The 12269-nt window shown below is 38.5% G+C and overlaps 1 protein-coding gene across 6 annotated transcripts in view; it reads left to right on the top strand.

The window, feature by feature from the left end:
- Positions 1 to 12269, top strand: part of LOC110092290 (ribulose-1,5 bisphosphate carboxylase/oxygenase large subunit N-methyltransferase, chloroplastic) — a 62322-nt gene that overhangs the window by 43239 nt on the left and 6814 nt on the right. For all 6 annotated transcript variants that reach the window (XM_028698565.1, XM_020816780.2, XM_020816782.2 and 3 more), the window contains one exon: positions 10962 to 11095. In XM_028698565.1, coding sequence (XP_028554398.1) covers positions 10962 to 11095 — 134 coding nt within the window. The remainder of the gene's footprint in view (positions 1 to 10961; positions 11096 to 12269) is intronic.

The raw sequence follows: 12269 nt of genomic DNA, 5'->3' as shown, positions 1-12269 counted from the left end.
AGGAGATGTACTTGTGTCCACAGTGGTTCATTATACTTATGATCTGCACACTGTTGTTACCCACAAGTAACTTGTATTCGCTGGCGGAGGACCATTATATCCTCTACGACCTCCTAGTAGTATTCGTAGGAGAGCCCTTGCTTTTGCATTGAAACCACCTTTCACCAATCTCAGGTGGTTTGATGATTGCACTTGCTTGTAGGGGACGGCCCTTTCATTGTTGGTCTCCCATATGCCTTCTCAATCAACAGGCAATCGTAGGGATTGTTGTAGGAATTTGTACATCTTTTATGTGCATCGGGACTTCATCTCCCACTTGCAATTTGTTGTTTAGCTTGGACGATCGTGCATTTGGACTTTGATCTGTTCATTCATCCAAAGCCCCGGTTTTATGTATTCCATCGGTCCTGAGCTCAAGATAAGCCTCAAACTCTAGTGATCTCGAGAATCTAATCTCTTATCATTTTAATTAGAGTTTAAGTTAGATCTTTTATCTGTATTTGTCCAGGCTTTGAGTCCCAACATAATTCAAACTCAAAATGAGTCTCTTCCACTTGTCCGAATCTCCTGCAATTCTTTGAACTCATCGGATTGAGTCAAATGGTTTCAAATTCAAGTGCACAAGTTCAACTGCTTGTTCAAGCTCCTCTGAAGTCCTTGCAAGTTCAATCTTGTGTTCAAATGATCTGAATTTGAGTTCAATTTTGATTTTATTTCATTTGGCCTTTAGGAGTCATTTGAGTTATTTCAGGTCCTCTGCACATGTTCAATCAAATTCGACAGTCCACAAGTCTGCTGTTCATGTTCATGTTCCAAAAGTTCACTGCTCTTGTTCGAGTACAAGTCCTTTATAGTCCAAATCAGATCTTCGTGCCAGTTCAGATGTTCAACTTGAGTCCACATCTTTGTTCTCTTAGAGTTTCAAAACAGGTTCGAGTAGAATAATATTTCACCCGAAATTCCGGCAGCCTCCCGGCGTCTCCCCCGTCTAGGGGAAAAACAACGGAAAACTGGGCCTCCCGCCACGCTAGATAAAAGTGTGTACGGTAGGTGCCCTCTTACGAGGACACCGCGGCCGTGTAAAATCTTTGTCCCCACCACGCCAGAGAAAGACGTGTATGGGTCTTCGGCACTTGTTGCAAGAGAGAAGCAGTTGTTTCCCCGCAAGCGGGTACTTATGAATATCCCGATCTCGTCGTAGGCGCCGCACCGGGTTCCCTTCCCACCACGCTAGAGAAAAGCGTGTATAGGTGGTTTGCCGGTGTGCCACGAACACCGAGAATAGGATTTGGAACCGAGGGCCACTCGCCTACCTTGTCGTGGGTGTCGGGCTGGTTGCCCCTCCCACCACGCTAGAGAAAAGCGTGTATAGGCAGACCACTGACTCGACACCCATGCCGAGGTAAGAGAGAGAGCCTAGGTTCCAGAAGTTATACCTTTGGCGGCCGGCGGACGAGTGAACCGGCGGTGGAGGGCACGGATGTCGAGGTGGGAAGAACACACATGAGCATTTATTTATTTTTTAATTAATATTAATTAATTATAATTAATTAAGGGATTATTTTTAATTAATAACTTATAATTAAATTAATTAAAATAATTAATTAATTTCCGGTCCGAGCGGGAAGGGAAAGTCGTCCAGAGAGCGAAGTCGAACAGCAACGAAAGGGCCGAAGAGGCGTGCGAACAGAGGAAAGTTATCTTCACAGCCGTCGGGTGCCCGTTGCTTCCGAACAAAATGACGTAACTTCGATCCGACTGGAAGGAGTCGGAGGAGCAAAGTCGAACAGCCCTGGAGGAGCCGGAGAAGCGTCGCAAGGGAGAAAGTTACCCTTAGCAGCCAGCGAACTCCCGCTCGATGCTTCCGATCGGAAGTGTCGTAACTTCCGAACCTACAGCAAGGGAAAATCTGAGAAGGAGCGGCGTCGAACAGCTATGCAAGAGTCGGAGAGGGAGAATCGCGTGAGAACCAGAGTTGAGGCCGAAGGCCTCTTTTTCGTTGGCTTTTAACGACACGAGCTCGTCGTGCCAATTCGTGGGGAGATCGTGGGATGGCAGCCACGACGTGGGAAGATGTCGTGCGACGTGTTTCGACAGAGGGCAGGTGAGATTTGATTTTTTTTTTTACACAGCAGGTCAACAGCATCTATCTTCCACTGCCTCATGATAGGATGTATAAGCATCTTAATATTTGTAGTAGATTCATTGCATTCTCTTTGTAAATCACATGTTGTGTGCACAGTGGGTTTTCTACAAATGTCCACAGGCATTTGCACTTGTTTTATGTCATCCACCTCTACTTGTGAACATTTCATGTTGCATATTTGACTGCTGTGACTTGCAAATGTTCCTTATATTTGTTTGACATTGAATTATTACTTCTTGTGGTCATGTCACTTGATAGTTATTGCATCTCAATCATCAAGTGAATTGTACTTGGAATTGATACTTAGTTTGAGTTCATTTAAGTTCAGGCTCAAATCAAATCCTATGTTGTTCGTTCTGAGCTGAATTCAAGTCTCTATTTAGTTCATTTGAGTGCAAATCCACAAGTCCACTTACACATGATTCAAGTTTGAGTTCTTTGTCAAGTTAAATTGTTTATTAAAATGGTTCAAATCTTGATTAATCATTTGATTTGCATTCAAGTACGAGTTCTTGTGTTTCATGCTCAAGTTCACTAGTTTGTGTTCATTTGAGTCTAAGTTGTTGCATGTCCTTTCTGAGTTCAAACAGGTCCGAGTATAGTCATATTTTCACCCGAAATTTTGGCAACCTCCCGGCGTCGCCCCCGTTTAGGGAAAAACTATGGAAAAACTGGGCCTCCCTCCACGCTAGAGAAAAGTGTGTACGGTAGGTGCCCTCGTATGAGGACATCGCGGCTGTGAAATCTTTGTACCCACCGCGCCAGAGAAAGGCGTGTATGGGTCTTCGGTACCTGTTGCAAAAGAGAAGCAGTTGTTTCCTCACGAGCGGGTACTTATGAATATCCTGATCTCGCTGTAGGCGCCGCACTGGGTTCTCATCCCACCATGCTAGAGAAAAGCGTGTATAGACTGTTTTCCGGTGCGCCACAAATGTCGAAAACATGATTTTGGAACTGAGGGGTCGCTCGCCTACCTCGTCGTAGGTGTCGCACCGGGTTCCCTTCCCACCATGCTAGAGAAAAGCGTGTATGGGCGGTTTGCCGGCTTGACACACACACCGAGGTAGTAGGGCACGAAAATCAAGACAACACTTTTTTATTTCTTCTCTCTTTTTTTTTTTCTTTTCTTCTTTTTCTCTTTTTTTGTCTTCCTCTCATAAGCACACACACATATGAATAGAAATATATAAATATATATATGTAGTATATATTACATAATGATAATAATCATAATAACAACAATATTAAATACTAATAGTATTAAAATACTAAGACGAGAGTGTGTGATTACCTAGGTTTGATGTGGGTCTTTAATGGGCTGATTTTTTGAGTGGATTAGAGAGAGATTTCAGTTTAAGTGGATTAAGTGGTTGGAGAGGGTCTTCCACCCAGGCAATGGAGTCGAGCACGAGTCGGGGAAGGCTACAGGTTCGGATGAGAAGGATGGAGTCCCCTCTCTCTCTCTCTCTCTCTATCTCTCTCTCTCTCTCTCTCTCTCTCTCTCTCTCTCAGCTGAAGATATTAGAGGTGGAGTTCAGTCGTAAGGGGAGGCGGAAGGCGTGAGAGGAAGCTTTGCTTCCTGTGTGTGTGTAGTCGAAGGAACCAGAGAGGAAGAAGGGGAGATCAGATAGAGGAGTTTCAGAGGAAGCTTGAGAGCTCGGCTTGATGAGCTCGGGAGCAGGAGGCCGGTGCTTGGTTCAGAGCTTGAGGATGGAGACGGATAGAGTGGAGATGACGAATGTGGAGGCTATGGCTTTAGGAGAGGTTGGGATTTGTTCGGAGGAGGAGAATGGGAAGCTGCGACGCGAGCTCAGTCGCAGAAGGCTAGGTGGTTCGTCGGCCTACAGTGGATTTGCGGGATTGGAATTCCGAAGCTCTCGTAAGGGTAGCCGATGGAAAAACCTGAAGTCTCTGTTTCGTCGTTGCTTTTATTAACGCCATCGGGGAGGATTCGAGACGAGCATGAGAAGCGACTGAATCCTGCGCCGTTGCAGGGTAATGAGTACTGTGGCGGGATTTATGCAAGATTTGCAGTATGGGGATTGAAGGTTGACGAGACTTTCGAGGAGAAGGAAGATGAGAAAAGCTCGGTCGTGGGTTGGAGAAGATGTTTCGTGAAGGAAATGAGCTAGAGGAAGAACTCGCGTTAGGTGTGGCTGCTTTTGTGTGTGGAAATGTCGTGGGAGGGAGCGAATTTCGGAAGGAAGCGAGAATGGGAGCTTCAAGTTCATTTTAACAATGCAAACAAGCGGGAAATTATGCACGCGAGGCATGGGCTTGCTGACAGCGGCGCCGTTTGCAGATTGGGGATGCGATTTCGGCTGACATACGGGTAAGGCTTTAGACAGGTAATGATTTAAAACAAAAAAAATTATTTCATTTTGTCTTTTCCTCTTTGGCGGCATAAAAGAGTTCAACAGCTGTCTTATTCTCCCCTCCTGGCCTATACTGGATTTTGAAATCATAACCCAACAATTTAGACAGCCACCTCTGATGTTCTTTCGTCACCAAACAAGTATTTTAGGCTCCTCTTGTCTATTCTGACAATGAAATGCCTACCTAACAGATAGGGTCGCCACTTCTGGATGCCTAAGACGATGACCATCATCTCCCTCTCATAGACTGATTTCAGCTTGGCTCTGGCTGTCAACACCTGGCTGAAGTAGGCAATGGGTCGATGATTATGCATGAGTACCTTTCCCAGTCCGTATCCTAAAGCTTCTGACTCTACTATGAAAGCCTTGGTGAAATCGAGTAAAGCTAAGACGGGTATGATAGTCATAGCCTTCTTCAGTCTCCCAAATGTTGCTGTGGCTGCCTCTCCCCATAGTGTCGTACCCTTTTACAAACCTCCTGTAGTACCCCGTTAGTCCTAAGAATCCTCTCAATTCCTTCAGATTCTTAGGTAAGGGTCACCTCACCAAAGCCTAAATCTTGGACTGATCGGCTTCCACCCCTTCCTTGGACACGATATGACCCAAATACTCCACACTGGTCTGGGCAAAACAACACTTCTTCAGGTTGGCCCTCAGCTGGTGCTCCTGTAAGACTCCCACGACCTATTTCAAGTGCTCCAGGTGCTCCGTTTTGCTGCACACCAATATGTCATCAAAAAACACCAGAACAAACTTCCACGGTTGATGATAAATTTGCTTGATTTATCTCTACTTTTGAAGTAGGTGTATTTTTATTCAGTATTGACTTGTTGGGTAGCCAATACACATGGCACCATAAACAAGTTGCAAGCCACCTAATACTTAGCATTGCTGGCATTGTCATAGGGGTTAAAATCAACTGGTTCATCCCCTTGGTCTTCTTGTGGCCATGATTAATGAAATCCAAGTGCTGACTCCTTCGATGATAGTTGCTCATATAATGTCCAATTTTGCCACAAGCGAAGCATGTGACACCTAAGGACTTGGAACTAGATGCTCTAGTAACATTTTTTTCTTCATGGATAAGTGTTTCTCATGAGTATAGAAGTGTTGGGGTTGGATTTGTGATGTACGACTTTTTGGTAAAATAGGAAACTCCTTTGGAGGTTGAGTTTAAGAGTATTTTTCTAGTTGAATGGCTCACTAGAATGCACCTTCGAGGGTATATATATCCCAAGTTAGCATTTTTCTTCATATGCTTGGGCGGAGTCCGAATTTAAAACTAGAATGGTGGCATTAAGGCCTTCAGTATTTTCACATTGAATCATTAATTCATTAGAATGAGTAAATACAATCAGTGATGAACAACAATCCTTTTCTAATCGATGACGAACAATACTCCTTTTCTAAGGGTAGTTAGTTCTTCCAAGGGTTGATAATGGAATGGCAAAGAAGATACTTTGGTTACATAGTTCATTTCATTTTTCCTAAGAGTAAATTTGTAATTGCTGTAACCTTTGGAGTTAATTTTAGGTTCACTTGGTATGTTTTGGCATATATTACCAACTTCATATGAGCAAAACTAACTTGATGGTTCTTTGACATAGTCATCCAATTCAAGTTAGGGTTAATGTTGCGAGCTAGCTTGAGAAGGTTTTAGAATCAAAACAACCATTAAAAAGAGGAAGATTAATTTTGACCATTCTAGTGATGTCATCATCTTGGTTACAATCGTCATCCTTGAGGCAATATAATACATATTATAACCTTGGCGAGATTCCTTCAAGCAACGAGGGGTATAGCTATTGGGGAAAAGGTTGATGAGAATAGTCACCCTATCTTCCAAAAGGCTTGTTGGCTATATGGTGGGATGCCTTTCTTTAAATGTTAATCATTTATAAGGCAAGCTTGATTTCTGTGTGGTAGATCTCGGGATGTATCATTTGGATCAAGAGGATGGCCCTTCCACTTTCCTCAGGATTAATCCTTTATTTAGGATAAGGTTTGGGGTTATGTTGCCTAGGCTATTGAGAGATCCTATTTCTAATGCATGAATCCTATACATGCCTTAATGCATGAGAGACATGTCATGAAGTTGTTCTTTAAGTCAAATTAAAATTTCATCTCACTTTTAATCGGATAGCCAACCCCAATGAGGGAGTCCACCACTGGTGATCATTGTAACAAGACTTTGGAAAAAAAAACAAGGAAGAATAAAGGATAAAATATAGATATAGAAGGCCCTAAATAGCAAACAAAATAAGATTAACTTGATCTGAAACCAAACATGATGCAGAAAAACTAAACTTGGTCATCTAAGTAATGCATATAAGGATCCATCTTCATGTTAAAGTTTGAACTTAAACTACAATAACTTAAGAAGAATAAAGTCACTTCATATCCAATTGCTTATAAAATTGAAAGTAAGCATTAAAAAATAGATTTTTAAACTAGATTCGATGAGCTTAAGTACAATAACAACAACAACAACAATATCAAGCTTTTATTCCACTACGTGGGATTGGCTACATGAATCCTTTTTCTCAATTGTGTCTTGTTAAGAGTCAAATTTTCATTTAAATCTAAAAAAGAAAGGTCATTTCTAATAATTTCTAACCAAGTTTTTTTAGGTCTACCTCTACCATTCTTAACATAAGCCAAGTATACATCTACTTTCCTAACCGGGCCATCGGAAGGCCGCTGTTTTATGTGACCAAACCATCTAAGGCGACTCTCTCTAATCTTATCTTCCCATGGAGCTCCAACCTTTTTATGTATATGCTCATTTTGTATCCATACTCTAAGAGTAAAGCCACTCATCCACCGGAGTTTCCTCATCTCTGCAATGCTTATGTCAAGACCCGATCCGGACACTCGAATTAACTAAGCGGAAACAAACGATCGGAGAGTTGATTAATTTTCATTTTTTAAACTATCTAGAATAAACTGAAAGAGCCACTATAAACCTCAAAATATTTAAAATAAAGTAAATCAAATAAATTTCCCTTGGAGCGTCGCGCCTATGATACACATTATCATCTCTTATGCTCGTTTTAATTAATCGAATTATACCTGAAAATGTTATTGGAAACAACAGTGAATTGTATAGAACTCAGTAACTCATGCTTCTAAATTATAGTAACACAAGGCTTTTGAAATAATATGCGTGCTCATTTTCAAACATAAAATAATACCCTTTAAACTCATTTCATATATGATCATCAATATTATACATAATATATCTTTGTCAATATATTTATTCTTTCTCATAAATAATAAAACTGTCATAAGAGCCACCGTCTAAAAATATAGTACCAATGATGATACTTCTTTTCCTATTCTTTTTAATAATCTTTTTTAATTTACGTGCATGGGTACATTGCATCCCGAGCCAGTAACATAAAGCGGTGTGCTCCATCAGTCAACATGCACATACAAGCATAAATCATATCATTTCATATTGACATAAATTAAACATCATGATATAGGATGAGCGATCTCTATATGATATAAAAATTCAAGGTTTTAGTTCAACATGATCAATTATCTTTAATAAAAAAAATCATAGAAAACATTAACTATAAAAAATTAAATAATAATAACATTTGATGTATCATGTGTAGGAGAAGCAAATATCATTACTAAAAGTTCGTTCTTACTCCTTACTCTGATGATGGTAGATTTAATACCTAGAAAGACCTCGTTTGTTAAGATTTAATTGATAAATTTCTCTTAATTTATCTAACTTGTTTAATTAAAATTAATTAGTTTGATTAACATCTCAAATATTATTACTTAAAATTATTCTCTTTCTCTTGAACTAGCTATTGAATGCACATAGATAGTTTTTATATTTACATATATAATTATCTCTCAATATATTACTAAAATTTAAAATAATATTCTTTTCTTAATTTGCCATTGCCCTTGCCCTTGCCCACGATCGCCTCTTACTCAAGCTTACGCACGGCCTCATCCTCTCCTTGGCTCAACTCCTCTCTTTCTCTTGATCTCTCCCCACTGGTTCGATCACAGGTCTCACTCCTATCATTTCTCCTTCTTTCCTCTCGGCACAGAGTTTCTCACACACTTTACTTCCAATGGAGTGAGCGAAATGAATGTATCTCACATGAGGAGTCTCTACTTTTCGCATTCGAATGCATTTCCTCGCTCAATTGCACGATCCTACTCCGCCAGCCCTTCCCGCACCCGCGCCATTTGTTCGAGTTGTTTGTTTCGCTTGCTGCTAATAATAGTCGTCTCAATTGAACCGGCTGGCTGGACCTATTCTTACAACTTAATTTAATATTATGCTTCTCTTTTAAAGGCCAACATTTTGCAACATAAAGCATTGTAGGTCTCACCACCATCTTATAGAATTTTTCCTTAAGTTTGAGGGAGACTTTTCTATCACACAACAAGCCCGATGCATTCCTCCACTTTAACCATCCAACCTGAATTTTTCTAATAATATCCCCATCTGTTTCACCATCACTCTGAACAATAGACCCAAGATATCTAAAATGTGTACTCGTATTAATGACTTGATCGCCCAAAGTTGCAAACCCTCCACTAGATCTATTACTACTAAAATTACGCTCCATATATTTAGTTTTAGATATACTCAAACGAAAACCTTTAGACTCTTAAGGTTGACCTCCATAATTCAAGTTTACCTTCAACTCCCTCTCTAGCCTTATCAATAAGAAGAATATCATCAGCAAAAATCATACACTTGGGTAAAGCCTCTTGCAAATATCTAGTGAGAGCATCCATGACTAAAGCAAAAAGATATGGGCTTAAGTACAATGCTAAATAGAAAATATTGCAGCAAGAAAATTGTCATTAACAAACAAGTAAAATCTAAATGAAAGCTCGTATTTTTATCAACCCTAAACTATCACAATAAAATAGAGTTAAAGAAAGGTTTTGAGGGAGATCTTTGGAGGAGGAAGATCAATAAACAAAATCAGCAGTGATAATAAATAACAAGAAGCTAGCAACCACAAACAACCCTTCATCATGCTATCAATCTTTTAGCCTTGAAAATCCTTCTCAAAATATTGCACGCTCCTACAAAAGAAGTATGCCTTTCTAGCAACTAAGTATACAAGAGATTGAAACACTAAAAATTTAATTTTATTATTTGAGACCCAAAATTGATAGTTTTGAAGAGGAGACCAAAAAATACCAAATAAATGAAGAGGGGAGGATGGAGAAGTCCAAAATTACATTATTGGAGTGTTAAACGAGTAGTCAATTTTAATGGAGGTGAATTTTAGGAGATGCAAAAGTCAGAAGGCCATGGAATTAAAGCAATCGAGAAGAGAGAGAAATGGGTGATGATCAAAGGGAGTGGGGCCCACTTCCCTCTCCATGTGATGCCATACAACTAAATAACTCATATTGACTCGTGATTTTATATGACCAAAAATGCATTAAAAGACTCAAAAACTATAAAATAACATAATAGCTCACCATACATAAAAGGAAACATTCATACAGACTCGTATATACAACTTGGGTTTGAGATACATAAAATCTAGATTGTGGCATGACAACAATGTTGACGATGACTTGGTTCATGATTTTCCGTATTAGAGTTACTCACTTTTGAACCTTGCTTGACTATGGTTGAATCCCGCCAAGGCTCATGGGTGGCATGAACCGTATGAACAACAAATCCAAATCGAATATTCAATTGTGATATTAATTTTCGCTGACTGTTGAACTAAAATAGGACCATTGTTCGGTCTAGTATTAGTTGTTTAACTTATTTTTAACTTAAAAACTAAGTTTATGAGTGATGATCAACTATTAGTATTTCCTCACCAACATATTTTTCTTTATAACTTATAAGCATTATAATTAAACTTCAGCCAACTCACGAGTGGGAGGGAATTAAATTAGCAAGCATATGGTTGATGCGAAGCAGCACATGAAGAGTTATGACAGCTTGAGGAAGCAGACGACAGTAGTTCCTGCACTAATTCATGTTGAATTTGATTCAAATTGTTAGATTAAACACCACGGCATAGTTTCAAGTTTGATCTAGAGTGTGGAAACTATTTTGAATGGTCTCTTTCTCTTAAAATTTATTTTTTCTACTAATAAGTTTATTTACTGTGTTTACGTAGTTGTATTTATGCCATATTTTTAAGTGGTGGTTGAAGAGAAATGGTTAGACTGCTTCATTGTGAACCTAGACACCGGTTAGAATCATGCAAGCTTTTTCTCTTTCCATTGCAAAAGTAATTCTCAATACTTCAGTCCCTTCAAGACCCTGCATTGGAGGGAGTCTTGTGCACTAGATTCAACTTCTATTCTTGCAATCTTTATTGATATGGAGAGCTTTTTTTAAAAGTGCTACTAGCATTCATCTGGCACATTGTCATTGCAATTTATTCTTCGTTCCTAAGAGATATCTCAATGGATGCCAGGTCCAAATCTTCATGGATGTGCCATTATATGACCCTCTATACAAAATGAAGATGGAGCTTCTTCATAAGCATCTTAAACTACCAATTGCAGAAGAGAATTGTTTCAGCTCTTCTGGGTGTTCTTTTATAATGAAGTTTGTATTAGTTTTTTGTGTTCATTATGTATTTCGTCAGTTCACTATAAGAAAGAATTACATGTGAAGGTTGTCGACTTTAGTTCTTCATATTAAAATTTTACAGTTATATTAAAGGAAACTCAAAATCCATTCATAATTGGCCAAATATAAGATCTTTAGGGAGCATTTATGTAAGCAAAAATTCAATTGAAGTCTGAAGTCTATGATGCTGATTGGGCAGTGAACTGGCCGAGTAAGTATAAGATAGAATGCCCTTCGTCCTCTACTTTAATCATCTAGTTGTCATTATATACCACATAGGCGCCGAGCTTAACTCGAACTTAAGGTAGCTCAAGTCATTAATGCTTGTCACATTTTAATGTTCCCTGTCAATTTAGGATGAGCTAAACCTAACTTTCTAGCAAAAATGCTAAGGTAGGCCTCATGTTTCCTTGACAAAAGGATAAGCTAAAAAGGCTTGGTTAGAAGATTTTAGAAATGATCTTTCTTTATTAGATCTAGATGAGAATTTAACTTTTAACATGACATAATGGAGAAAAAGGATTCACGTAACCGACCCCACATAGCGGGATAAAGGCTTGTTGTTGTTATGTAAATTTTAAATTTAGATTAAAAATCAAATTTAAAAATTGAAAAATATTTAAATTTAAAATTACAATATTATTATGAGTGCAAATTATGTTTTCCTTGACAAAAAGATAAGCAAAATTGTGCTTGGTTAGAGTATTTATAGAAATGATCTTTTTTTATTAGACTAGATGAGAATTTAATCTTTGTTAACATGACATTAATGGAGAAAAAGGATTTCACGTAACCAACCCCACATACGGGATAAAGGCTTGTTGTTGTTATGTTAAAAGTTTAAGATTTGATTAACAAAATTCAAATTGATAAATATTAAATTGAATCATAATTAATATATTTATATTATTTATATAATGTATTCATTAATTTTATATATATTTAATATATATATATTATGCGATGAATTTCTCTTTTTATTTTTTAGTCACTTACAATATATGATTTAGTATAACTATTACATATATATTACTATTATTAGGACCTTATTTAATATTAATTTATTAAATTATTAATCATTGTTCACCCTTGTGCAACCCCAAGTCGTGTAACCAATTTGAACTTGATACCTTCTTATTCTTCCGTGTTT

The sequence above is a fragment of the Dendrobium catenatum genome, unplaced genomic scaffold (assembly GCF_001605985.2).
Source record: "Dendrobium catenatum unplaced genomic scaffold, ASM160598v2 fragScaff_scaffold_1105, whole genome shotgun sequence".
NCBI lineage: Eukaryota > Viridiplantae > Streptophyta > Magnoliopsida > Asparagales > Orchidaceae > Dendrobium > Dendrobium catenatum.
The sequence above is the reverse complement of the archived record's forward strand: the minus strand, read 5'-3'. Positions and strand labels throughout refer to the sequence as shown.